This window comes from Lutra lutra, chromosome 12 (genome assembly GCF_902655055.1).
Source record: "Lutra lutra chromosome 12, mLutLut1.2, whole genome shotgun sequence".
In the NCBI taxonomy this organism is placed as follows: Eukaryota; Metazoa; Chordata; class Mammalia; order Carnivora; family Mustelidae; genus Lutra; species Lutra lutra.
The window spans coordinates 4,682,510-4,708,572 of record NC_062289.1 but is presented as its reverse complement, the minus strand read 5'-3'; the positions used below and the strand labels follow the sequence as shown (position 1 = coordinate 4,708,572).

Genomic DNA, 26,063 nt, shown 5'->3' with positions numbered 1-26,063 from the left:
TCCTCATTGTATTTAAGACATCCAGCATAACTCCACCTGCTTTACAGTCAAAAGACTTCCTCTCAGACAAAGGAGTATTACGAGTAAAGGTTTTTATCTTACGTGTTGACAACTTAATATCACTACATGCAACACAAAGATGGCCAGCCCCCTGAAATTTTTATTATTTAGCTTGGGCATAACGTGTGAGCATTGATGACACATACCAATATATCGTAACCCTTGAAAAACATCTGCCCTCCCCCCACTGTTGATTCCAACAGCCGTGAAGTTGGGTCCAACAAGGCAGGCACCTGCAGTGGGCGGGTGGAGGGTCCACACACTCCGGACAGGGTGGGAGGGCTCCTCACTTGAAGCAGCCCGGTGAGGGAGGGAGGTGAGGACATCCATGCAAAGACGTGGCTGTCAAATGGTTGGTTTTGGCTGGGGTTGGGGCTTTTCTTAATGCTTGTCCCGAGCCAGTCTTGAGGCTAGACGCAGGTGAGTCCCCTTCCTGGGAGGCTAAGTCCACAGACCACCAACCTCCTTAGCTGAGGGGCTCTCACACTCTGGCACCTCTCTGCACCTGCCCTAACGGCCCCAGGTGCAGGCAGTAGACAACCAGGACAACCCCCGTCCAGAGGATTCTCCAAATCTGCAAACCTACCAGGAGCTTTCAAACATGAGCTATCCCTGCTGGGCTTTCCATTCATAAGACGCCCCCTCCAGTGCCAGTGTGCCATCACCCTGTCCCCAGGCACAATGCCCCCCACGGCCGAGCTTCACAGGGAGCTGCCTTTCATCTCTCCGTGCCTCGCTATGCTGCGTCCCAGCAGCAAAAGACTCTTGAAATCTCATAACATGGTGGCACCATGAGGTTTCCGTGCCCACGTGGGGTGAGGAGGCCGCACGTGCAGGAGCGGGGGCCGGGGGGCACCGAGGCATGAGATATGGGTGAGGATGGGCAGGATGAGAAGGGTCTCCTTGTGGCAGAGCATGCAATCACGATGTGCCAAGGTGTGGAGGAGGCATCTGGCCAGAGGGGAGCAGCGGGAGAATAGACTGTCTCCCCAGGTCCCTCCACTACGAACACATTATTCTGTCCTCTGTAACAGCAAGTACCTTCCAGCAACACACTCGGAGACCGTGTCCCCATGTTGTTCCTCAACATATTTTCACCCACAAATTTTTGCATCCATTGGTGATTCTTGCCTATAAGAAACTACTTTGAGTGGGGGCACCTGGTGGCTCAGTCAGTTAAGCGGCTGCCTTCAGCTCAGGTCATGATCCCAGGGTCCTGGCATGGAGTCCCACATAAGGCTCTCTGCCCAGCAGAGAGCCTTCTTCTCCTTCTCCCTCTGCCTACTGCTCTGCCTACTTGTGCTCTCTCTCCTTCTGTGAAATGAATAAATAAAATCTTTTTAAAAAATTAAAATAATCTACTTTGGTTTTGCCAAATGGTGAAGATGAAGTTTTTTAAAAACTAAACTTAGAGGATGACAGTTGATCAATAAAAGCTAGAGAAAAAGAGAAAATACTTTTTTCTTAAGCTCTTATTTATTTGAGAGAGAGAATGAGAGAGAGAGAGAGAGCATGACAGAGGAGAGGTCAGAGGGAGAAGCAGACTCCCCACCAAGCAGAGAGCCCGATGTGAGACTTGATCCTGGGACTCCAGGATCATGGCCTGAGCCGAAGGCAGTTACTTAACCAACTAAGCCACCAAGCACCCGAAAATACTTTTCTTTTTCAATCCAGGATTGAAGTACTAAAATTCTTTAAATGACCCATAATGAATGAAAAAGATTTACTCCAAGACATGTTATCTTGAAATTTTGAAATACCAAGCAAGAAGAGTAAATTCTGGAAGCTTCCAGAGAGAGAAGAGAAAGAGAACAGGTGGTCACATACAAAGGAAGAACAATCAAAAAGGCAGGATCTCCATCCACAGCAAGGCTAGGATATGTGCACATGTTAAAACTGTCTTCACGTTCTAAGAGAAAACCTTTGCCATCCTACAGTGTGTACCCAATTAAACTATCCATCAGACGTTTTCAGGAATTCAAGGACCCAAAATGTGTCTCCCACATCACTTTTCTTAGAATGTGTGCAAAAAAAAAAAAAAAAGATATAAATCAAGAAAGAGGAAGACAAGACTCCATAAAATAAGATTCCCACAGGAACCTCCCAGGATGAGAGCTGTCCAGCAGAGCTAAAAAGAAGTTTAAAGCAAACAGAGGCAGAACTCTGGAAATGAAATAGCCTGGGGAAAAAACAGAATTTGTACATTATTTGATATGATTGATTTAGGAAAAAATACTGAAAAAATTGACCACCATATGAAAGATTGAACTTCTTGGAAAATCTAAGGCTCACCAAAGCCGTGCAAGAAAAAAGGGAGACAATTATTCGTGCAAGAAAAATAAAAAGTTGTAAAAGAAAGAAGTACCCTCTTACTCTCTGTGACTCGGCAGGGAATGGTATCAGAGCTGTAATTAACAAACCATAACAAACTATATAAAATTGCCCCACTTGATACGCTGCAAGAGAGGAGGTGGCTGGAATAGGAAAGCTATCTTTTATCTGCCTTCAGTCAATAGATGTCTAAAACTGACAAATCCAGAAACAGCCACAGAAGAATATTATTGAGAAATACAGGGCCAAATTTGAGAAGACACAGCTTTAAATGGCTGAGCGTTCTCTCAGACCCACGGAAGGGCAGGTGAGGGCAGGACCGGGTCTTCTGGCACCATTTGGTGATGTGGGGTGCACCCACGGTGCTCTGATAAGACACAAATGCCATGACTCCATGAATGTCCTTCTTTGGCTGTGCTCCCCCTCCCCGCAACACCGCCCAGAGGTAACTCAGACATGTAGGGCTCCCAGACTCGTCAAGTCAGAATTTATGCCTGCCTGCCTCATGCTCCCATAGCTGTGGGTACAGTCCTTATAATTTCTGTGGATTCAACCATCGTGAGTATTACGAGACTGGCATCCTGTTAGATGCTGGAAAGAAAGAAGTAAACAAGGCAGCAGAGTCGTGCTCACGGGCCTAGCAGTCTGGTCGGCAGACCTTACACACATACTCAATTCCATATAGACAAGAGTTCTACCAAGATGCCCTGGCCCAAGTCTCTCCACCATCACGGAAGGACCTGGCTGCCCATTCCATCCAGATAGCGTTCCCCTGGGGGCAAAGAGACCCGTACTCTGTCCCTGGCTCTGCCTTGCTTCCTACATTTCCGGGACGTCTACATCCTCCACAGTTTAACTCAATGTGTTCCAGGCATCACCACCCACTGTTCCGTGGTTGTTTTTCAATTCTGACCTACAGGTGACACGTGGTTTTCACCACTGCCTCCCCTGATATCTGGTCCTCTCCATGACTCCAGCCACTGCCTCTCCATCCCCCACCGCTCACTCAGGTGGGGCAGGTGCTCTGCACCCCTCTGGTGGCACCACGAGATAATACGGCCCCTGTTCTCTGCTCTGACCCAGATTTCAGATTTCTCCCTTCCCAGGGCTCCAGCCCAGGACCCAGAGGTCAGGACAGCAGGGACGGCTGTACTGTACTGTACTGTCCCATTTTTTCAATAGATAGATATTGAAAAAGAACCTGATATCTGTCCCAGACCTTTTCTTGTTGTCTTCAAGCAGCTCATACACACACACTCCTCAAGGGAGGAGCTGATCGGATAGCTTAGGATGAGATGGGAAATAGGAGAGGACACACACCGACAAGTCCCCCACCCCGCCCTGGAGCAACACGGCATTTCAGAAATCACTTACGAGGGTAACCTTAAGTAGGAGATAAAAACGTAATCAAAAAATAATCTGTACAATTTAAAACAAATTTAGAACCAAATCCCTAAAACAAAAGCACACAGCTCAGATGCGTGGTCCCCATATTTGAAAGCCAAGTACCTGTCAGTTGTCCTAAAACATCTGCACAGAGGATGTGCTCCCCTCTAACTCAGCCTTCCCGGGTCTCCACTAATATCCGGCTGGGGGCGTTCACTGCAGTTGTATCGCACTTGTTCTTTTAAGCAATAACAGTTTCTTCTGATGATTTCAGATACATCTTACCTCAGGAGATAGGCACTTGTCGACTTTAGTTTCACTAAATACTAATGTGGCTGCTGAATGCCGTGAACACAGCACTTTCTCATTTTAATGGACACCATGAAGTTCATATTTAAATGCACTTTTTCGGGCACCTGGGTGGCTCAGTGGGTTGGGCCGCTGCCTTCGGCTCAGGTCATGATCTCAGGGTCCTGGGATCGAGGCCCGCATCGGGCTCTCTGCTCAGCAGGGAGCCTGCTTCCCTCTCTCTCTCTCTCTGCCTGCCTCTCCGTCTACTTGTGATCTCTCTCTGTCAAATAAATAAATAAAATCTTTAAAAAAAAATAAAAAATAAAAATAAATGCACTTTTTCATTTTGGGTTCTAGCCAATAAAGAAAAAAATCCTCTATCTCTACAACATGTACACACACACACAAACACATATACACAGACATATGACACACATACGCATGTGCATAGTAATCACGCACACATGCACACAGACATATGTGCACACATACACACATGTACAGAGTCATCATGTGCACACACACACACACTGATCACACACACAGTGATCACATGATCACATGCTTAAGCAGAATGCCTTGTCTTTTAAATTGTAAGGGCAGAAGAGAATATCTTTTCCCTTATTTTATACAAATACATGCTATTTTCTTGTTTTAAAAATTTAACTTAATTCTCTAAGCATTACTTTTAAAATGACCCAGGAATCAAATTTCTAATGTGAAAGAAGGAGGCATCAAACAGACGATTGCTTTATTTCAACTTCCAACACCAAGAACACAACCGGTGAGCACTCCAAAACAAACAAACAGCAACAGGAATTTGCCACCTCCTGCCAGTACTTAGTACGCTGTCCCAAACCACTGGTTTATTTTTGCTGTCCTCAGGTAAAGGACCAGGCTGACGATGAAGTATTCTTCCGTCTCCTTGATCCACACCAGCTCCACGTGCACTTTTCCTTCCAAGTCCACGTAGTCAACACAGTAAGTCTGTCCCAAGAAGTTAGGCCCATCAGAGGGCCCAGAAGATCTCATGCAAACGGGGGAACTGAAACACCAAAAGGGCTTCCCATATTCATCCAAAAGGGTTACGTCCATTATAGAACAACTCTACAAGATAAACAAATACTCATGAGTGTAAGGGCAAAATGGCCAGCTGGACCTGATTTCCAGGTCTAACGAACACACGCACAAATGTGTAAATGAAGCCTTGTCACGAAGGGTGAAGTGAAAGGGCAGGGAGGACAGAAAATAGAAGAGAATTACAGAAGCAGGCGGGGCCACACCAGGACCATGGGAGATCAGGAAGCGCTGGAGGGACTAGGAACTAGGGGCGTTAGGGGACGGCGGGGTCATGAGGACGGCAGGGAGGCTGCCCATCACCTCCACCACCGCAAGCAACCACTAGTGCCAATAAATGCGTCTCCAGTAAACAAAAGAGCACTGAGACAGGGATGGAGGCCACGCAGAACGGCCCAGGTGACCGTTACACGTCTGCAAAGAGACAGTAAGCCAAGCCCTCAGCAGCCAGAGGCAGTATGCATAAGCCACACTGAGCAGAATCTGGTATCCAGAGGTGAGGGCAAGGTAGAAGGGGCGCTAACCTCCCACTCTCTCCCTCCCATCGCTGCAGAAGAGCAGGGTCTGGGGAGAAGAAACGTGTCCCTTACAGACCTGCCGCATCTACCATGCCGTGCGAAGAGTCACTGCTCCACGGGGACTTGAGTCAGGGGGAGATGCTGCTGCTGATTATTATTAACGAGCTACAGTTTTACATTTATTTTTTAATTGTGGTAAAACACATGCAACAAATCTTCACCTTCATAACTATTTTTAAGCATATAGCTTCCTGGCATTAAGTGACACTGCTACGCAGCCTCAGCACCGTCTGCCTCCAGAGCTCTTTCCATCTTGCAAGCCCGACACTCTGGACCCATGAAATGGTAACGTCCCAGCCCTCCCTCCCCTCAGCCCCCGGGAACCACCATTCTAGTCAATGTTTCTGTGAATTGGGCGCTCTCGGTACTTCATGTAAGTGGAACCCTACAGTATCGGACCTTCTGCATCTACCTTATTTCATGTAACACAGTGCCCTCAAAGCTCGTCCATGTTGTAGCATGGGCCAGGATTTCCTTCCTTTGGAAGGCGGGACAGCAGTCCACAGCACAGCAGTCCACACCACACTGTGTTTCTCTGTTCAGCTGCAGGCGGACACTGGGTTCCTACCACCTTTTAGCTCTTGTGACTAATGCTGCTATGAGATGAACATGAGTATGTAATGTTAGCTCTATTTTTTAACATGTTCTATTTACTAGCCACTAATCCAGGCAGTTTACATATACTATTTTATTACATCCTCAAAAATTAATTATTTCCCTCAAGAAACTATGAAGCAGTATCAAGGCTAAAATCCTCCAACACTTCCCATTTTAGAAATGGCTCATGATTTGCCATGACTTGTGCCCTGTGTTAGTATTTTATTAATTGGAACTTAAATGCTTACTCTTAGATATCATTGATATCAACCTAACTATAGACACACAGATAGTACAGATGTCTACATAGAGAGATACATAAAGATATTACAGATGTCAGCATAAACACTGCTTTCAGAGATCTACACATGGTTCAATGTGGCCAACGGTGCTGACCATGTGGACCTGAGTATGATCAGGCCAGAGTCCCGACTCAAAAAAAGTGTTTCTCAGAGAGAAACTAAAGGAACACAAACATTCCAGAAGTTTAAAAAAAAAAAGAGAGTGAGAGCTGGTCTATTAAGTGAGTGATGAGAAACGGTTCCCGCCTCTGGAGGAGACCTGAGTGAAGAACCAGCCATAGGAACCACCCCCAGTCCCCGACGGCAGAGAGTGTGGCCCAGAGCCAAAAGCCCCCGCGCACATGAGGCGGGGGTCACCCGGCGAGACAGCCAGAGGAGCCCAACATCAGACCTTGCTCCTAATGCCCTTCCGGGTCCCGGAACAGCGCACGTCCACCCACCACCCCATCTGCTTCTGGCAGAACAGGGCCCGCCATTCATAGACCACGGAGAAGGGCTCGCTGAAGCTGAGAACGGGGGAGCCACAGCCAACCCTGGGAGCCAGAGTGTGTCTCTGTGCTGAGGTCGCTGAGCCCTTCTAGAATAAATAGCCATCATCATGGCCGTTTGAAGAAGGAGGCTCTGCAGCCACGTCAGTGCCCAAGATAAATCCCAGGTCGGGTGGTCACACTGACCCACTGCCCTTCGTCGTCTGAGCCGCGGGCTTAGCAGCCTCTCAGGTCTGTTCCTCAGAACCTCATCGAAATCCAGCGGCTAGAAGCATGAGCAAGGAGGGGACCATGGAGGAGAAGGGGACATCCCGGGCTGCCCCAACATTTCAGAGGAAGGTGAAGGAGGACATCACGGAGGAACAGTCAACAGGTGTAAGAACTCTTCGAGAAGGACGCTGCTCACGAGCCCTGAGCCCTCCAGGAAACGGCTTCCTCTGTCTGCTCCCGGCCCCCAGCCACCTTCGAGGCGAGCTGCAACGCCCACCCGGTTCTAAAGGCCTTGCATTCTCCAACCCCTTCTTACCCCACGGAATGCCCGGCACATGGCGGCCCAAAACCCTTCAACTGCCTCCCAGGACACAAACTCAACTCCAAATTCTGTACCCTGGGATGTGAGGCCCTTCGTGAGCCGTGAGCCGCCCAGCCTGCCTCTCCACCTGCCTCCTGCTACTCCCTCCTTCCTCGGGGCATTCCTCACTGAGCGGGGAGCCAGGTCACAAGGTGGACCCACAGCGGCTGCCAGGCTCTTCCGCCCCTCGCCAGTCCCTGCGGACACCCAAGCCTGCTTCACAGAGCACAGGCCACCTCCTCATGCACGTGGGGTGTCGGGTTCCTCCCAAGGTGCAGACTCCTTCAACCACCCAGCACTGCCAGCCAACCCGCCAGGGCATCTTTCCCGGGGGCTGGGGTGGGGACACAGCCACCATCACACCCTGAACCCATGACCCGCCCACGGCGGGCTTCACTATTCTTGCACAAAGCACAACCGCAGTTAGACTAAAACATCTAGCTTGAATCACAACGGATGTCAAGCACCGTACAGATCTAAAAGTAACATTAAAATAACACCCAAAATGCCAAGGCATGAAGGATGAAGTACAAGGGACGGGTATGAGAAAAGCCTTCCCGAAGGAAACTCCATCCCTCAGCACTTCCACTAGGAACGGAGAGAAGGCACGAGAGTGTTTGGGTCGGACGACATGGACTTCTCCCGAAGGCCGCAGCAGGCCGACCGCCCCGGCCGTCCACACGGCGACTGTAAACCCATGGCGACCAGTCAGAGGGCAGCAGGTCTGTGTGGACTCGGGACTAACAGCAGCCACGGCAGTCAGCTCTACTACACCTCTGAGGTCACAATCTAACTTTAAAAAAAGAAAAAAAAGGGCGCCTGGGTGGCTCAGTGGGTTAAGCCTCTGCCTTCGGCTCAAGTCATGATCTCAGGGTCCTGGGATAGAGCCCCACATCAGGCTCTCTGCTCTGTGGAAAGCCTGCTTCCCCCTCTCTCTCTGCCTGCCTCTCTGCCTACTTGTGATCTCTGTCTGTCAAATAAATAAATAAAATTTAAAAAAAAAAAAGAAAGAAAAAGAAAACTCATCAGCAAAGATGTGATGTTTTTAAATGTTGACAGTTGAGGGGTGCCTGGGTGGCTCAGTGGGTTAAAGCCTCTGCCTTCGGCTCAGGTCATGATCCCAGGGTCCTGGGATCGAGCCCCGCATCAGGCTCTTGGCTTGGTAGGGAGTCTGCTTCCCCCTCTCTCTCTGCCTGCCTCTCTGCCTACTTGTGATCTCTCTCTGTCAAATAAATAAATTAAATGTTTAAATAAATAAATAAATAAATAAATGTTGACAGTTGAGTAATCGCCCACATAAAATAATGAGTTGCTGACATTGGACTGTGGTCACTCAGGCGACAGATATATTTGGTCTGAACGGCCTCTGGGCAGCGAGGGTGGGCTGGCGGCCCTCACGCCCCTGTGCTCCTGTGACGGAGAAGACTCCTCTGGGCACGGTAAACCAGGAGGCCCTCCGAGAGCCCACCCATGACCACACGGCAGTTCAACAACACGGCGCCACAGGCAGCTCCTCCCTCTGTCATTACCACGATCATTAATATCCGTCCCGGGCGCAAAGTCACTGGCTTGGGGGACACTTCCTCAATGACCTGTGCCCTGATGGCGGTGCTGGGCGACAGGCCAGGAGGCTGTTTCCACAATTTTCACCACAAGCATGCCACTTTGTTTTCTGGTGTTTAATAGTTACATGTATCTAAGAAACCTTTTTATAGTTTACCCTTGTTCATAAAATTTTTGACGTCTTGAGAGCAATTTCTTAAAACATGTTTTATAGTTTCACTAGTTACACTGCTCAGATGCCTGAGGGAAATTCCCGATCTGCATGGCGAACACAAGGGACATGAATGACATCACTTACTTCAACTTTTCTCCTTTAGGAACTCTGAGGACACCTCAGTCCTAATACCAAAGCCCAAATTAGGAACAGTTAAGTACAAATGGTCCTCACCTAGCCGGAGCCGGCCCACGGGAGAGGGCCCAGCCATGGAGCCCCGCTCCACCTCCCCCCAGAGCCCAGCTGAGAGAAGGAACTGCTGGGGGGACAGTGTGCGGGGATATGCAGTCCATGCCTGACCTCAAGGACTCGAAACCTCATTTTCAGATACAGCCATTTTGCTGGAAACATGCACTCTTCAGTCATGTCAGTCTAGTGACCTACAGAATCACGGCCTGGAGCTCCTTTTAAAGCTACACCTTTGGCCTCTGGTTGTTGTAAAAAATCTGTCCCCACATTTGCAGCTAAAATGCTATTTAGGGTGCTCTGTTCCGCAGCTTAGTCTGCCCTACATAAAGTCCCACCAGAGACTCTGTGTGTGACAACGAGAGCTGGGACAGAGCTTTGTTTCTCTGAATTACTCCACCTCCCTCCCTCTGCTCTCATCCTGCTCCAAATACCAGAAAACACAGAACAAATTACATCAGTTTTATAATCACACAGACATGTTAAGTCTCCTGTATCTGCATTCTGCCTTTCTTGGATCTCAAGGTCTACTCCAACTTTAATATTTTATTTCAGTACATATTTTTATAAGACCCATTAAAAAAGCCAGGTCTGTGTTCTTAAAGACATGAAACACTATTCTTTTGTATATGATAAAAATACTCTGTACCAAAGTTGAAATATTTCTTTACAAATAAAGAGAATAAAGCAGTTCATTGTATCAAACAGCAAGTGGCCCAAGAGATATTAATGATAATTAGCTGTTTTTAACACTCAATGATGACATGCTCTCGTGACCATCAGTAATTATTCTAACAAGGCGTCCACACTCGTACAGAGGTATGTTACTGAAGACAGATGTCACTGGCTCACCAGGGATACACAAGTCCGATTCATCCCGTAAAACAAAGATGGAGAACAATGAGAAGCAGGGGCAGCCATGGGCATGAGATCACAGAAGAAATAAACTCCGTCTCAAGTGCTCTCACTCTCCTCCGCCCCCTTCTCTTCCCTCCTTCCCTGCCGACTCCCAACCACTAAATAAACTCTCCCATCCTTGTGGCTAATTTTTGGTGAGGCACAAATTGATGTAACTGTTCAAGGAAGGGTATTCAAGGAAGTCTCTATATCCTGACTTATAACTTGGTGTAAGAGCAGTTAAGACGGTGAGTAAATGCTACTTGCGTGGTCCAATCTAGAGCTCCACTTTCTCTCCACAAGACAGACAGACAGAGGGGCTTCAAGGGATGGCAGGGATACAAAAATGTCACGGCATACCACCCACCACTCCTGCTCCGCCACACTCCACAAAAGACAGGCGGCACTCAAGAAGCATTGGTTGAACAGATAACTGGCTGTCAAAAACGAAGAGAATGTGCACATATCTTCAGACATTACAATAGTAAAACCAGGACTTAAAAAGCAGTATCATAGATATACATCGACAGACATTTTTTTTATTCCACAGAAGCCAGGTTACATTAAGAAAATAAAACAAATTACCTTTATACGGCCATCGAAAACATCAGTTCTCCAAGAGAGGCCAACTTTTCCAATAAGAGGTAGGTGTTCTGTGTTATTTTTAAACCTTATAACAACAAGCTTCACATATCCATTTTCAATGGATCCTGAAAAGATGTAAGATTTTGTAAATTACAACATACCCATGTGGGACAAGTCAAGACTCTTGAGGCTTGCTGCTTCCTAAAGAATGCCTCATCTAGCCACGTCCTGGATGCAGGCATCTGGCTTGCAGTGGGCGGCATGCCCGTGCTCCAGAGACAGAGACACGAGTGTGGACCCTGGAAACGTGCAGCCCCCCTCAAAGTGGGGTGGGGAGAGCGGCCTGGGGTGAACCTGGATCTTACCTGTCACTGATGAGAGATTGCTAAGGAGGCCGAGGTTCTCCTGATTTGATTAAGCTCACAGCAGGACAATAGTACACAGGAACTGGAGCTTCTCGGAAAGCTGATGCCAGAGCGGCCCAGACATGAAATATGAGGGAGCAAGGAGGGCGATGTCCACAGGACTGAGGACCTTGAGAGCAGGGCAGTAGGGAAGAGATGCAAAGCCCCATGCACATGAAGGGAGCCAACATCTTTCACGTGCTTATTGGTAAGTACAAATCCTTGCACTTCCCGCCAACAGCTAAGGACAGAGGCCCTGCCCCTCCTCTGATGAGATAAATGTTGACTGAGAGCCACCTGGCCACCAGCAAGGGCCCATGACGACCCAGGCATGCAGGTTCCACTTTCTAAGGCCTGATGCTCAGAGAACCTCCAGGACGAGGCACTCCGCACACTCTCCTAGTGTCCCCTGAAAAGTGACCAGCGCACGGGACAACGTTAACAGCTCCTTCACTCCTACTCGGCAAAGGGAGTCACGGAAGGATGGGGAAGAACAAATGTTCTTTGACCTTAGGTGAGTTATTCCAGGGGACAAAATAAAGCCAAAGCTAGGTTGCCTTGGGAGCCAAAGCCCTACCCAGGAATTCGGCAGTGTCGTCCCTGAAGCCAAGCCTCAGTGCCGCTCTGCCAGCAGCCTCTCCCACAACACAGTAATGGCTCTGAGCAGGAGAGCCCGTTGGAGCTGAGCTTCCCAGCCCTGCAGGAGGGCACCGGGAGCCTGTCTGTCCCCAGGACAGAGGCAGCTCACCACGGCGCCCCATCCCTGCTGAGTAATTAGCAAGAACCGCGAAGCTTCTCTCCTCCTCTCCCCCAGCACGGGAGCAAACGCCAAATGACACTGACCCTTCCCAGCAACAGCTCCCTGTCCCCTCAGCAGGGCTGGACCGAAGCAGGGAGGAGATCTGTGAGAAGCCAAGCCTCAGAGGAGACGCGGTAATGACATTCTGAGTGGACCAGATGTGGCTCTGCTCTGCTCTGCCTTACTGCACAGCCATGTGCAAAACCGAGAGAGACCTCCGACCGCTGGCATGCACGCCGGCAGCCAGGCAGGAAACCACGAGTTTGTCTTCCATGTGGCTTGTCCTCAGGACACTGCAGAAAATGGACCCCAAAGTACAACAGCCAATAACATCTCACTGGCAATTGTCTCAGCTAATGAACATGAAATCTCTGTGGAAGCAAGGACTGTTGTTATTTTATTACCAAATATTCTCCCACTTCAGAACAACTTTAACATTTGCAGGATCTTGAAAGGTCAGAGCTCTCTCTGCACACTCTGTAAGTGCTTGTATCTATCAGAGAAAAAGGTTAAGCTCACCCTGCATTTAAACAATCTGTGCATTGAATGTATGTGTGAAAATGTGTATATATAAGATAGGCAATATTTTTGAGTACTGTATGCCAACCACTGGGTCAAGCACTTTATATATAGTACCTTAAAAGAACTACTTTAAAATATCTTAAAATCCTACTATTAATTAGGTATTATAGTTTTCTGAGTTCACAGGTTAGACAAGGACACACAGAGAGATGAACAGTACATCATCCAAGGTCATACCACTAAGTGGCAGAGACATGATTCACACATTATGTGTCTATTACAAGACAGATCTTATAGCAGATTAAAACATATACAAAAGGGGAAACATAATCTCCTATTTGCTTAAATACTGAGAATTTATAATATAGATTTAAATTCTCACATGGTTTTGTTTTCGTATTACTGACAGTAGAGAAAGACCTATAAACTAGCAGACAATATATGCTGGGGAATCCCTTCCAGCTCCCCAAATCTGTGGCACTTCCTGCATCTGTGAGTCCCAGGCTTACTCATCTGCCCTCCCCAGCCTTCCTATAACTAGGTTAGAAGTGGCATGGGTTCCTTCACTTGAGCTAACACTCACCACTGGAAACCATAAAAAACATAAGCTCCTTGCTATAGGTCTTGGCAACACATTTTTGGATCTGACTCCAAAAGCAAAGTCAACAAAAGCAAAAGTAAATAAATGGAACTGCAGCAACCTAAAAGGCTTCGACACCACAAAGGAAACCATCAATAAAGTGAAGAGATAACCTACTGAATGGGAGAAAATATTTGCAAATAATATGGCCAACAGAGGTTGCTATGCCAAATATATAAAGAACTCATAAAACTCAGTATCAGAAGAAAATCCAATTAAAAAAGGGACAGAGAATCTAAATAGATCTTTTTGCAAAGAAGGCATCCAGATGACCAACAGATACATGAAAAGATGCTTGACATCACTCTTCATCAGAGAATGCACACCAAAACCACCCAGAGATGTCTCCTCCCACCTGTCAGAACGGCTGTTATGAAAAACAAACAAAACAACAATGACGACAACAACAAAAACGAGAAATAACAAGCATTGGTGAGGATGTGGAGAAAAGGGAACCCAAGTGCACTGCTGTTGGTAAGTAGCTGCACTAATTTACACTTCCCACTATGGAAAACAGTATAGATGTTCCTCAAAAATGTTTTTAAAAAAAACTACTATATGATCCAGCAACTCCACTTCTGGGTATCTGTCCAAAGGAAATATAATCACCAGGTCAAAAAAAACCTTTGCCTCGCCATGTTCACTGAAGCATTATTTACAACAGCCAAGGCATGGAAACAACCTAAGTGCCCATTAATGATGAATGGAAAAAAATATGTAATATACATTTAAAAAATCATATCAAAAAATACGTCACACACACACACACACACACACACACACACACACACACATACAGAGGAATATTATTGGCCACCAAAAAGAAGGAAATCCTTCATTTGCAAAAACATGGATGGACCTAAAGGACATAATGCTAAATGAGCTAAGCCAGACACATAAAGACAAAACCCTATGATTTCATTTATATATGGAATCTGAAAAACAAAACAAAAACATAAAACTCAAATACAGAGAACACAATGATGGTTGCTAGAGGCGAGGAGTGAATGAAATGGGTGAAGCATGTCAAGAGGTACAAACTTACAGGTACATAATACGTAAGCCACAGGGATATAATATACAGCATGAAGACTACAGTCAAATATTTGTAGAGCATACTTGAAAGTTGCCAAAAATTTCTCTACGGTGACAAATGGTAACTAGACTTATTGCAATGATCATTTCATGATGTATAAATATCCAAATCATTATACCATAAACCAGAAAGTAATGTAATATGCCAATTATGTCTCAATAAAAAAATATTTTTAGAGATACCATTAAGAAAATGAATAAGCCAGCCAGAGACTGGAAAAAGATATTTGTAGAACATTTATCTGCCAAAGGATTCGTATTCAGGATACATAAAGAACTCCTATAATTCAAGAATAGACAAGTCATTATCTTTAGAAAGGTGAAAGGATTCGTAGACACTTCAAAAAGAAAATAGGAAAATGGCCAAGAGGTATAGAGAAAAGTGCTCACCACTACTGGCCATTAGAGAGGCACAAATGAAAGCCATGATGATCAATCTCTCTCCTACACTCTGGAACAACTAAGATTTAAAAGACTGGGGCGCCTGGGTGGCTCAGTGGGTTAAGCCGCTGCCTTCGGCTCAGGTCATGATCTCAGGGTCCTGGGATCGAGTTCTGCATCGGGCTCTCTGCTCAGCAGGGAGCCTGCTTCTCTTCCTCTCTCTCTGCCTGCCTCTCTGCCTACTTGTGATCTCTGTCTGTCAAATAAATAAATAAAATCTTTAAAAAAAAAAAAAAAAAGATTTAAAAGACTAACAACATCAAATGTTGGCTGGGATATGGAGCAACCAGAACACTCACACAACACTGCCAGCACTACAAAATGGTACAAACACTCTAAAAAAATATTTTGGCAATTTCTTACACATAAAATGTACTTGTACATAATAAAATGTCTTACAATTTTTAATACATTAACCTCCCCCAAAACCCAACGATTCCAGTACTAAGTACTTCGTCCAGAGAAATAAAAAACTTATCTCCACAAAAAAGACTTTCACAAAAATTCTGTAACAGCTTTACTCAGGATAGCCCCAAGTAGGAAACAACCCATATTCCCCATCCGTCCACAGGAAGACAGGTAAGCAAACTGTGGCATATTCATTCAATGGAGTATTACTCCTCAATAAATAGGAATGACATCAAGACTTGCAACAGTATAAATGAAACTCAAAGCATTTTGCTGAAAGAAAGAATCTGGACACAGAAGAGTACATCTTGTAGGATCGCACTGATATAAAGTCCTAGAAAAAGCAAAACTATCTATGGTGGGGGAAAAAAAAATCAGAAAAATGTATGTGGGAGTCCTTGTACTATTCTTGTAATTTTTTCTAGGTTGGAAATTACATCAAAATAAAAAGTTACCAAAAAAGTAGCACTCAATAAAGGTGAGCTGTTAGCAGCTCTATCAAGTTTCCTCTGAAGGCTCCCTTCTGCTTTTGACAATGAGGTGCTCTTTGCCTATCCAACCCATAACTCTGGGAATGCCCAAATCTGTGTCTTTACATCTTCTTCCTCTTCCCTTAGGGAGTTTAGTCCCTCAAAACCTCAACATTCACCTCCATGGCTCATAGCACCCTTCATCCTACACTAAGCTCTTCCTTTTCTAAGCCCTGCTGCACATCCACCTTAACATTTAATTATACCGGATTGTTTCTGCATGTTAGAGGTTTCCTAAAATAACCTACTGTCTTTGGGAATAAAGGTCATGTCTTCTATGGCATGATTAATGGCACTACTAATAACATTTCTCATTTCTCAGCCATGATTAGAATTCATTTTTTGCCCCATAAATAGAACAGAGGAAAGGCAGGAAGTAAAGAATGTTGGGAGGAGAGATGGACTGATTGGTTTGATGGAATGATTTTCCTAAGGCAAACAAGGAGAAAAGAGAAGAGGGTTAGAGAAGAACAGTACTGGCTGAGGCAGGAAAGGCCACACGGGCTCACTGAACACAAGCCTGGGCACTGAGGAAGGTGGTGCCCTAGCGTGCCATCTGAGAAACCAACAGGAATTCATGGACTGGACATCTGGAAGCAACTCCCAAGCAGGTGTATAAATCTTGGGTAAAGAGGAAGGAAGACCCTACAAACTCGAAAATATTTGTCATCAAGTATTAACAACTGAAACCTGCAGAGACACCAACATTACAAAGGAATAGTTAATAACAAGACAGAAAAGTCATCAGACTCAAATGATCGATAGAACAGGCACCTGCTCTTCAGGTGAGAAAATCTTGAGTATTTCCCCCTTTCCTTGCTGGGTATCTATCAAAAATCTCTTCAAGGCAAACAGATAGCTTCTCCCTTTTTCTCAGCTAATTTTTTTCAGATACCTCTCTTATTTTCCAAACCCCTGATACACATGAAATTTAAGTAGTTCGATACAGACCCAGATCGTGAACTATGAAAAGAGAGGAGGTCTCCGAGTGTGATGAGGATCAGAACTTTCTCCCCCAGTTTCACCTGCTGTGTGGATGGCAAGAGTGAAATGAATTGGAGCTGCGATGGAAAGAGACTGGAAGAGGAGAACTCTCAAATCTGTAGGACAATTTCCCTCCCAAGTCCAGAGCTGGTAAGTTGACAACATCAGTAAAATCTCCTAAGTCTCTGAGTCTCTACTTCTCTCATACTAGCGAGAACCCTTAACAGGCTACACTTGCTGCTGGCCTTGCTCCCGGTGCTGGTGATAATACTCGATTTTCAACAGGATGAAGTGTGTACTTAGACTCTTTAAAAACTCACTGCTCCTTAATTGAATAATGTTTCAAAATAACTTTTTCCATTGATGTAAAAATTTAGACTTTTTCAGGTATTTTTCACAAGACCCAATCCTATCTTCCTTGCCTGTGGACCAATTTTACATTAATCCAGTTGGTTTGAGTACACGTTACTTTTTCTAGGCTACTCTTTCCAAAGATGTTTAGGGACAAGGTGTATGGCTATTTGTTTTGGGCTCTCCAACATCTGTTCTGCCTTTCTCACCAAGCCTGTTCTTATATTCCTCAGAGACACACCCCAGATCAGGCTCCATATTTCAGACGGAAGCTGCCAGGCTCAGACACAGAGCTTCCCATTCACCTGGCACACGTCTGAGTCAGGGACGAGTTCCTAAGCCAACGAGAACCAAGGAGGTGCAATGAAACTCTTGGGGAGGAGGTGTTGGCAACAGGAACCTCACACTAGGACATGAGATCTGGAGCAGCCAGAGTTGCTGTGAAGGAGGAAGTCTAACCCAGAATACAGTGAAGCAGGACAAATCAGAATGGGAGAGGCGAGGAGGGCAGACAGGCTGTCTAGACGCATCCAGTCCCACTGGCAGGCACTAAGCCCTGATCAAACTGTTTGAAATAAAACCTTCTCCTGGGTTTTTCAACATGAAACTCTCTTGCTTAGCCAGTTTGAGGTTAGGTTTTCCGTAGTTTTCAACCCATTGTTTTCATCTGTACAGAAGTGAGGTTTTCCTCTTAAAAATAATTTTTGAATCAGAAAAATGAATATAAGTGAAAAAGTAAGAAGATGATGATGGGAAAACATATTTGAGATGATGCTGAGACACAAACGGCTCTATACAGGTCCCAGAGGAGGTCAGGGCAGATATATTTAGGAACAGAAACTGGGATATACTTTCTGGAAAGAAGTGGGACATCTTTTTCTCTGAAACAGAAAAGAACCCAAGAACACAAAGAGACTGTAATATAGTGACAATGTGACAGCAGATGAGAGAGGAAAATCAGGAGGCACAGAGGTGACAATGTTTCTTAGCACATCAGGTAGTAAGCCCAAGAACAAGGAACAGAGCAGGAAGAGGGCTCTGATCATATCTAAACAGCCCTTCCATGACACATAAAGGGGACTTGACGCGAGTTGATTAAGACTTCTGGGTCGCAACAAGGGGTAAATCGGAGTCTGAAAGCACCAACGGTCACGCATTGGTGATTTCCCCCAAGGGGCCAGGGGGCACTCAAGTGAGGAAAGCAGAGTCACAGGGAGCAGTGTTTTAGTTATCCAATGCAGGGACGCCACAGGGCAATAAGGAAAGGGGCTCTCCGGTGACTGACACCAAACACGGAACCCCAGCTGTGTGCCCTGAAAATCACGGCAGAAAGGGAAAGAAGAAAGAAGAAGTAATAACCCAAAAAGGTCTGTTGAAGACACAGAATTCATGGACGGTAACATTTTTGTGACCTACGAAGTGGCTTTACTAAGTTCAACATCCTGACAGTCTACAGTTCTAATAACAACTAAATTCACACAAGGGAAAAATTAGAAAACCCATTTCTTATGTTTCTTATTAGAGGTAACTTCCTCAAACTGCTTGTCTTAAGAGATTCCATTTTTCACTCTTGCCTTAATAAATATCCATGAAAAATCACGGTTTACTATTTAAACAATATCCTTGAAAGTGAAAACAAACAAAATAAAGACCTCATATCCTTCCTTTTGAATTATTTTTAAAATTCAAATCACCAGAGAGAAAGAAAGAACTCAAAATGTGAGGACAGAATGCCTTCACACAGAAGGCAGAGTGCAGAACAGCAGAAGACGAGAGGGACCCACACAGAGGCCTCTCCTCACTGGGCCTGACTTGGACGCGGCCTGGGCTCTTCTGCTGCCATTTGGAAACCCTTCCATTTCTAACAAGGAGCCCTGCAGCTTCATTTTGTACTGGGCCCCACAAATCATGTGGCCTGTCTCACCTCCAGATAGAGTACTTCAGCTCCTGATGAGCCCTGGCATAAAAGGCACAGCGATGTGTGCTCTCCTGCTCCGTGAACAGTCATCTGGAATGCTGATCTTTCACCAGATGGACAAAATAGGGAATGTACTAGCCACCACCAATGAAGTTGCTGTAAAGAATTATCTGTTCTCGGGGCGCCTGGGGGGGTGGGTTAAAGTGGGTTAAAGCCTCTGCCTTCGGCTCAGGTCATGATCCCAGGGTCCTGGGATCGAGCCCCGCATCGGGCTCTCTGCTCAGCCGGGAGCCTGCTTCCCCCTCTCTCCCGCCTGCCTCTCTGTCTACTCGTGATCTCTGTCTGCCAAATAAATAAATAAAATCTTAAAAAAAAAAAAAAAAAAGAATTATCTGTTCTAATTTTCAGAGGTAATTACCACCCAGACAGGAGTGTACTATTTCTAATGTCTTCCTGTTATGATAAATGCTTAGAGAGAATAATCTGACCTAGAAACATAGAAAGTAATTAGTATCCACAGAGGGAACAAAACAAGTCATTTATTTTTGGAATCACAAAAGTAAAAATGAGGTAACATGCTACATATGAAAAACATCCGAAACAAACTACTAAAACTTTATAAGCAGAATTTCTTTAAAGACAGGTTATCTGTCTGGGCTTATCAGGTTCTGCTGCTGAACAAATGAAACCCCACTTTTCTGGAGGAAAAGGAAGTTTCTGAAACCCATACCTTCTTTTTCTCCTAACATATTCTAGCGTGTCTTACAGACTTAAGTATTGAACATGCATTATTTAATCAGTATTTTAATGAAGAGCATGTTCCAGAAACTCAGTAGGTCATAGCCTGAATCTAAGAGATCATGGAAACATGAGCTGCAAAAATTCACCCATGATGGCAACACAAAAATGAAGCCTCAGTGAGTGGAGGGTTCACACAGAGAATGCTTCTCTGGAGGCAGCGACAGAGACTTAAATAAAGGAGAGAGAGAGTCTGAAACCCTAAAAGGAAAGAGATCACTGCCTGCCTTCCAAATTGACATACACTTTTAATGCAAATCTGGTCAAAATCCAAATGAGATATTTTAAGATCTGGCTGAGTGGTTATTAAACACATCTAAAAGAATAACTGGATGAAAATAGAGAAAACATAGATGATTCACCAGTAAAAAATTTCATATTGGAGGAGGGTCACATAATTTCTAACAGAAACATGAGAGGGTACAGTTGGGCTCAGTTGGATGAGTGTGACTCTTCATCTCAGGATTGTGAGTTCAAGCCCCACACTGAGCGTATGGATGACTTAAATAAATAAGTAAATAAACTGAAAAAAAAAAAAAAAACCCACAAGTAAAGCTCAAAATATCTTCTTGCCTGGTAGGGACATAAGAAGGAGGGATGCTTATTTTCAACAGAAAAAGTCCTAAGAGGGAAGGGCTTGGGAATCCATAGGCTTTGAACATTTTATGTCAATCAAAAGGAAGTGTGGGTTTACACACACGAGATCCAAAAATGATATACACTAAATTAAAAAACAAAAGACAGAGGAGAAGTGAGTTGGGGGAAACTGGAGGGGGAGACAAACCATGAGCGACTGTGGACTCTGAGAAACAAACTGAGAGTTTCGGAGAGGAGGGGGGTGGGAGGTTTGGTGAGCCTGGCAGTGGGAATTATGGAGGGCACGTACTGCATGGAGCACTGGGTGTGGTGCATAAACAATGAATTTTGGAACACTGAAAAAAATTAATTTCTTTTTAAAAAGCAAAAGACAAAATAGAGAAAATATTTTCAATAAATACAACTCCTATAAATCGTAGAAACAACAGAACCAATCAAATAAGCACATGGAGATTCAGTTAGAAGAGAAATGTAAAAATGGGCCTCAGGGCCGCAGCCCAGGCCAAGCATCCTGGTGGCGCCCCCAGTACCTGCCTGACCCTGAGAGTCCTTGGAAGGCAGGCTCAGATGTGGCCACACTTTGCAAGCAAGGACACTGAGCGCTGGCCACGGCCACGTGCCTGTGAGCGGCAGCAGCGAGGGGGCTCCTGTGATGATGCCTGCCCCCAGCCTACCCAGTGGCCGCTACAACCACCCGCCTCTACTGTAGTCAACAGCTTCTGTAAATAGGCTAACATTCAAAGACACGTGCAGATGTAAAACAACCAGATGTCACTTTCACTTCTCAAATCAGCCAATATTTTTCAAAATAACGTTCATCACAATAGCACTACAATCATGAAAAGCCAAGACCGAAAGGCCCATCAGGAAAATGGGCTAATACATCATGATAAAACCGAACAATGGGAGGTCATACAACTTTTCAAGAACAAATTTGCTAAAACGATTTAGTGACATGGGAAAATGCCCACAGCGGTAAGGGGGGAAAAGGCAGAGTATGTTCACGGAATATGGTCCACAGATAGAAATATAGCTGGGTGTTTGAAAATGGGCCAAAATATAAACAATAGTTGTCCTGGGTGATTTTTATTTGCTTCTTTATAAACTTCTATATATTCAGAATTTTTAAATCCTATAATAAAAAAGCATTCGATTTTAAATGCGTTTTTCTAATAACTGGAAAAGTCAAATGACAGAAGCAGCATACTTTAAAAATCCTTCCCCTTTGCTTCTTTTCTATCATGCTCCCTCCCAATCCTGATAAAAAGGCTACAACATGCTGTCCTGGGCAAAACCCTTTTCCTTCAGGTTCTGAAAACTGGTAATAATTAGCTTGATACAAAGATCAAAAAATACACTTTCCTTCATCCTTTGCATTGCTGATCATGCCTTTTTTCAAGCTCTATTTACACTTCAAAACGCAGCTGTAGTATTTCCTGCCTGCTCCTTCCAGAGGCTGGGCCACACTCTCATGGAAGTGCTCCTGGACAGTCGTGTGGAGCAGAGTCAACACAGCAGCCCGGGGACTGTCTGCTGGCGGGGCCGGCCTGTGCCCGTCCCAGCACTTGGGAGTCCACCCGTGTTCCCACCGCATCCTTCCGAACCCACAGCAGCGGCTCCTCCCATCGTCATCGGAATAGCCACGTGGTTTATGCTGTGCATCCCGCCCTCTGGGGGCCTGCAACAGTGCCAGGCAGAGGGGCCTCCCGCACCTATCCCCAGCAAGAACCCCGGGCTCTGAGTCTTTAAACAAGCTTCTCAGGCAGACAACCTTGCACCCATGTTTTCACACTCATTCTGGGAGAAAATAAGCACCTCCCAGGCGACTGCCCCACACAGGGCTTCCTTCTGCAGGCCCCACACATACCTTCTCCCCTTCGCCAATTTGCTCTGTACCCTTTCACCATAACAAACCTTAGTCATCAATACTACTACATCCTAAGTCCTGTGAGTTCTCCTAGTGAATCACTGAACCCGGGACTGGCCCTGGGATACCAATGCCAGCAGTCCACCCACATTTCTGAAAGAACAAAAGACAGCAAGCAGACAAAGAAACTACACTTCTACAAGCTTAAATCACGGTTTCATTCACAAACCCCTTTCATTATTTCCTTCACTGTTTATCTCTCCTACCCATTGCCTTTCATAAATCCACTTTAGGTGACAAAACATTTTTTCTCCTAAACATCCTTTTAGCTTTATTTTAGGGACCATACACAAAGAAGCAGGTAGCAAGTATGGGCAGGTAGAGGGATCATCAATTTTTCTTTGAAGAGTGATAATATGGATCCTTTTAAGAAACCTCTGAATCCATCCATGACTTGTCAAGGTGACAGAACACATAAAAATACAAAGAGAAAACTTCCCAGTTTCCTTGGGGGAGGAATACGACAAAATTCCAAGGGGAGGGAGTGAAAACTTTCGGGAAAGAAGGAAGGACACAGATCCTTTCATTCACAAGGAGGTAGTGCCGAGAGGGAGTAACTCCTGCCCTCAGTACAATGTCTGACTGAGGGAAAATAATGTCTGGAACCTTGAGCAGTATCTTATAAAATTAAGTCCTAGGCTACTCCTGAGCACTCCAGAATGGAGCCTGCTCTGATTGGAAAGGGTGAAGGCAGCTGAAGAATCCTGCAGGGCTGGGCGGTCACCAGCCTGGGAACTCAGCGCACCAAGCCAGAGCGGGGATCCAACCCCGAGAGGCATTAGCAATGGCTTCAGGTGGATGAGGACAGGCCTGCCGCAAGCAGGGGCCTTGCTGGGGAGCCGCAGAGGTCCTGCTCATCCTGGGTATCTCCCACCGAACCAACTCAGACCTGACCTCTTCTCTGTGTCAGCAGTCCCACTCCAGGCACCAAGAACTAACCAGGGTCTTCCGCTTTGTCTGTAACAGTAACATGTGTGGTAAAAAGGAAAAAAAAATCTAAAGGACCTTGTAGCAAAGTCCATGAGACAGAGTTAAGAAAAGAGAACAAAGGGCTGTCTTGTTCAGAGAAAATACTGTGACAGAGAGGCCGAGCATCTCAACTGGCCAGAACTCACTCTGCTATTGCACTTCAGTATAAACATGGCACGAGGGGCGCCTGGGTGGTTCAGTGGGTTAAGCCGCTGCCTTCGGCTCAGGTCATGATCTCAGGGTCCTGGGATCGAGTACCGCATCGGGCTCTCTGCTCAGCAGGGTGCCTGCTTCCCTCTCTCTCTCTCTCTGCCTGCCTCTCCATCTACTTGTGATCTCTGTCTGTCAAATAAATAAATAAAATCTTAAAAAAAAAAAAAAAAAACATGGCATGAGCCTTTGGATTGTGTGTGTTCCCTGCAGAGACAATTCTGAAGAGCTTCTCAGCCCATTTTAGCCAAATGAATCTATACGATGCACTCTACACTACCGCGCTAGAGGAACACACACGCGTCCTCTAACAGGGAGGCATGCTCACACACACAGGTATATCGTGGTACAACTCATTAAAACAGCTAGTGATTGCTGTGTGGTGTGCCCCACATTTGGGAGAATAATCTGATAAAAGACTCTGGAGGCACAAAAGATGTGTATAGCTTGCGCCCATCTCCGTGACACCGCACACTCTTGGTCAGTGGGTTTAACATGAGGTCTGGCCAGTCCCCTCCATGCATTTTCAAAATTTAATCAAGACCTGGATGGTGATCACATGAGTGTTTGCTTTACGATAATCTGTTTGATGCATTTCTCTGTGTCAGTGCACAACACAAAGAAGTTTAATTTTAAGAAAGAGAAAAAGCAAAGGAACAATTAATACACTGAACGATGGTTAACACAATATACAGAACCAGCCAGAAGGGAGACCCAGGTGGCTTCCAAGTTACTGGTAATGGTTCATTTCCTAAACTGTGTGGTGATTACATGGGTTTTATTGTTTATTTGTTTGTTTGTTTGTCTGGAGTCTGTACACACATCATATGTAGGAAAGAATATATTATCTCACAATTAAAATTTTAAAACAAAAATTTTGTCAGCCATTCGATATGCACCTGAGTACGTCTAAATGGATGTAGACTCAACTTTGCAAGTTGCATTGTAAATTCCCACAAGGATTTTTTAATAAAACTGCAGTGAATTTGTGGACTAGATTGGTATGTCCTCAGAATTCCTATTTAAAGGTGGAAAGCTGGAAATGACCCTATGCAATCACCAAATTCAGGCTCTGTTTAGAAGTTACGTCATATTGGGGCGCCTGGGTGGCTCAGTGGGTTAGGCTGCTGCCTTCGGCTCAGGTCATGATCCCAGGTCCTGGGTTCAAGCCCCACATCAGGCTTTCTGCTCAGCAGGGAGCCTGCTTCCTCCTCTCCCTCTGCCTGCCTCTCTGCCTACTTGTGATTTCTCTCTGTCAAATAAATAAATAAAATCTTTAAAAAAAAAAAAAGTTACGTCATATTTAATTAAAGCTGTGCCCTTTCCATGCCCTGGGTCTCCTGCTAAGTAGTCTAGACCCACACTGTTACCCTATCTGAACACTGCGCTGGTCACCTGGTCTGCCCTTCCAGAGGACCCCCCCAGGAATCCCGCGTGCCCCGCACGTGCCTGTCACCTAGCTCAGCAGGCTCCGCGTCGGACACATCTATGGCCCGTGGCTGGCGCACATGCGTTCACTAACTGCTTGTTGATGAATGAATCAGATATACAAATCCAACCTTGTCCCCTTTGCTTCCTCCGCTGCCTACAGATGGCCTCGTTAGAATCAGGCCGGGTTTCTCATGTCTCACTGATGACAGTGGACAGAGCCACCTCAACGCTAGGGACACGATGATAAAACCTTTTATCCTTGATAGGGAGAGAAAGTGTTCTTAAAATGCAGGGCAAAGTGCTGTCATCCCCAACTGCAATGACAGGGCCAGAATTACTAAATATACCACATGGTACCACCAGAGAGTTTCTCAGAACCTGCAGAGGACATTCCAGCTTGTACTTTCCTCAAATGTTGAGAAGACGCCGATGGCAGCAGCGCCCTCTGCTGATTCCTGATCGCAGAAGCACATGCAGAGGAAACAAAGGCCTCTCGCTTGGGCAGGCTTCTCAAGGTGGAAATCTATTTTCTAGTTGTGAAAAGGGATGAAAAGTGAGTTACCCCCATCTCAGCTTCCCGTTCTCCTCCAACTTCCTCAGTCTCTGGGTCCAATCAGCCAGCCTACCCAGCGGGCCCCCAGCATCAACAAAACAGTGGCTCCAGGCTGCCCCCACAAGCCATAGAGAAGGACCCAGAAGGACTGCCCTTAGGACGCCAACACTTTGAAAAGACAGACCAAGTCACACACACAAGAACACGTATTCGAGAAGCACGTCACTGAAAGTACAAATATACGGAAGACAGTGCAGCCCAGTGTTTAGGACCCACGCTCTGGAGACCGGCCTGTGCGGGTGCAGACAGCGCTCTAATATTAAAGAACTGACCTACACTACCAGCTGCAGCCTCTTACCA

The 26,063-nt window shown here is 45.7% G+C and overlaps 1 protein-coding gene across 10 annotated transcripts in view; it reads right to left on the bottom strand.

The window, feature by feature from the left end:
- Positions 1-26,063, bottom strand: part of FBXO15 (F-box protein 15) — an 83,726-nt gene that overhangs the window by 31,937 nt on the left and 25,726 nt on the right. For 9 of the 10 annotated variants that reach the window (XM_047697124.1, XM_047697128.1, XM_047697125.1 and 6 more), the window contains 2 exons: positions 11,127-11,251; positions 4,786-5,175 (listed from right to left, as the gene is read on the bottom strand). In XM_047697124.1, coding sequence (XP_047553080.1) covers positions 4,909-5,175; positions 11,127-11,251 — 392 coding nt within the window. In that variant the 3' untranslated portion in view covers positions 4,786-4,908. Of the gene's footprint in view, positions 1-4,785; positions 5,176-11,126; positions 11,252-26,063 lie in introns of those variants that run through there. The other variant, XM_047697126.1, reaches the window with a different exon arrangement.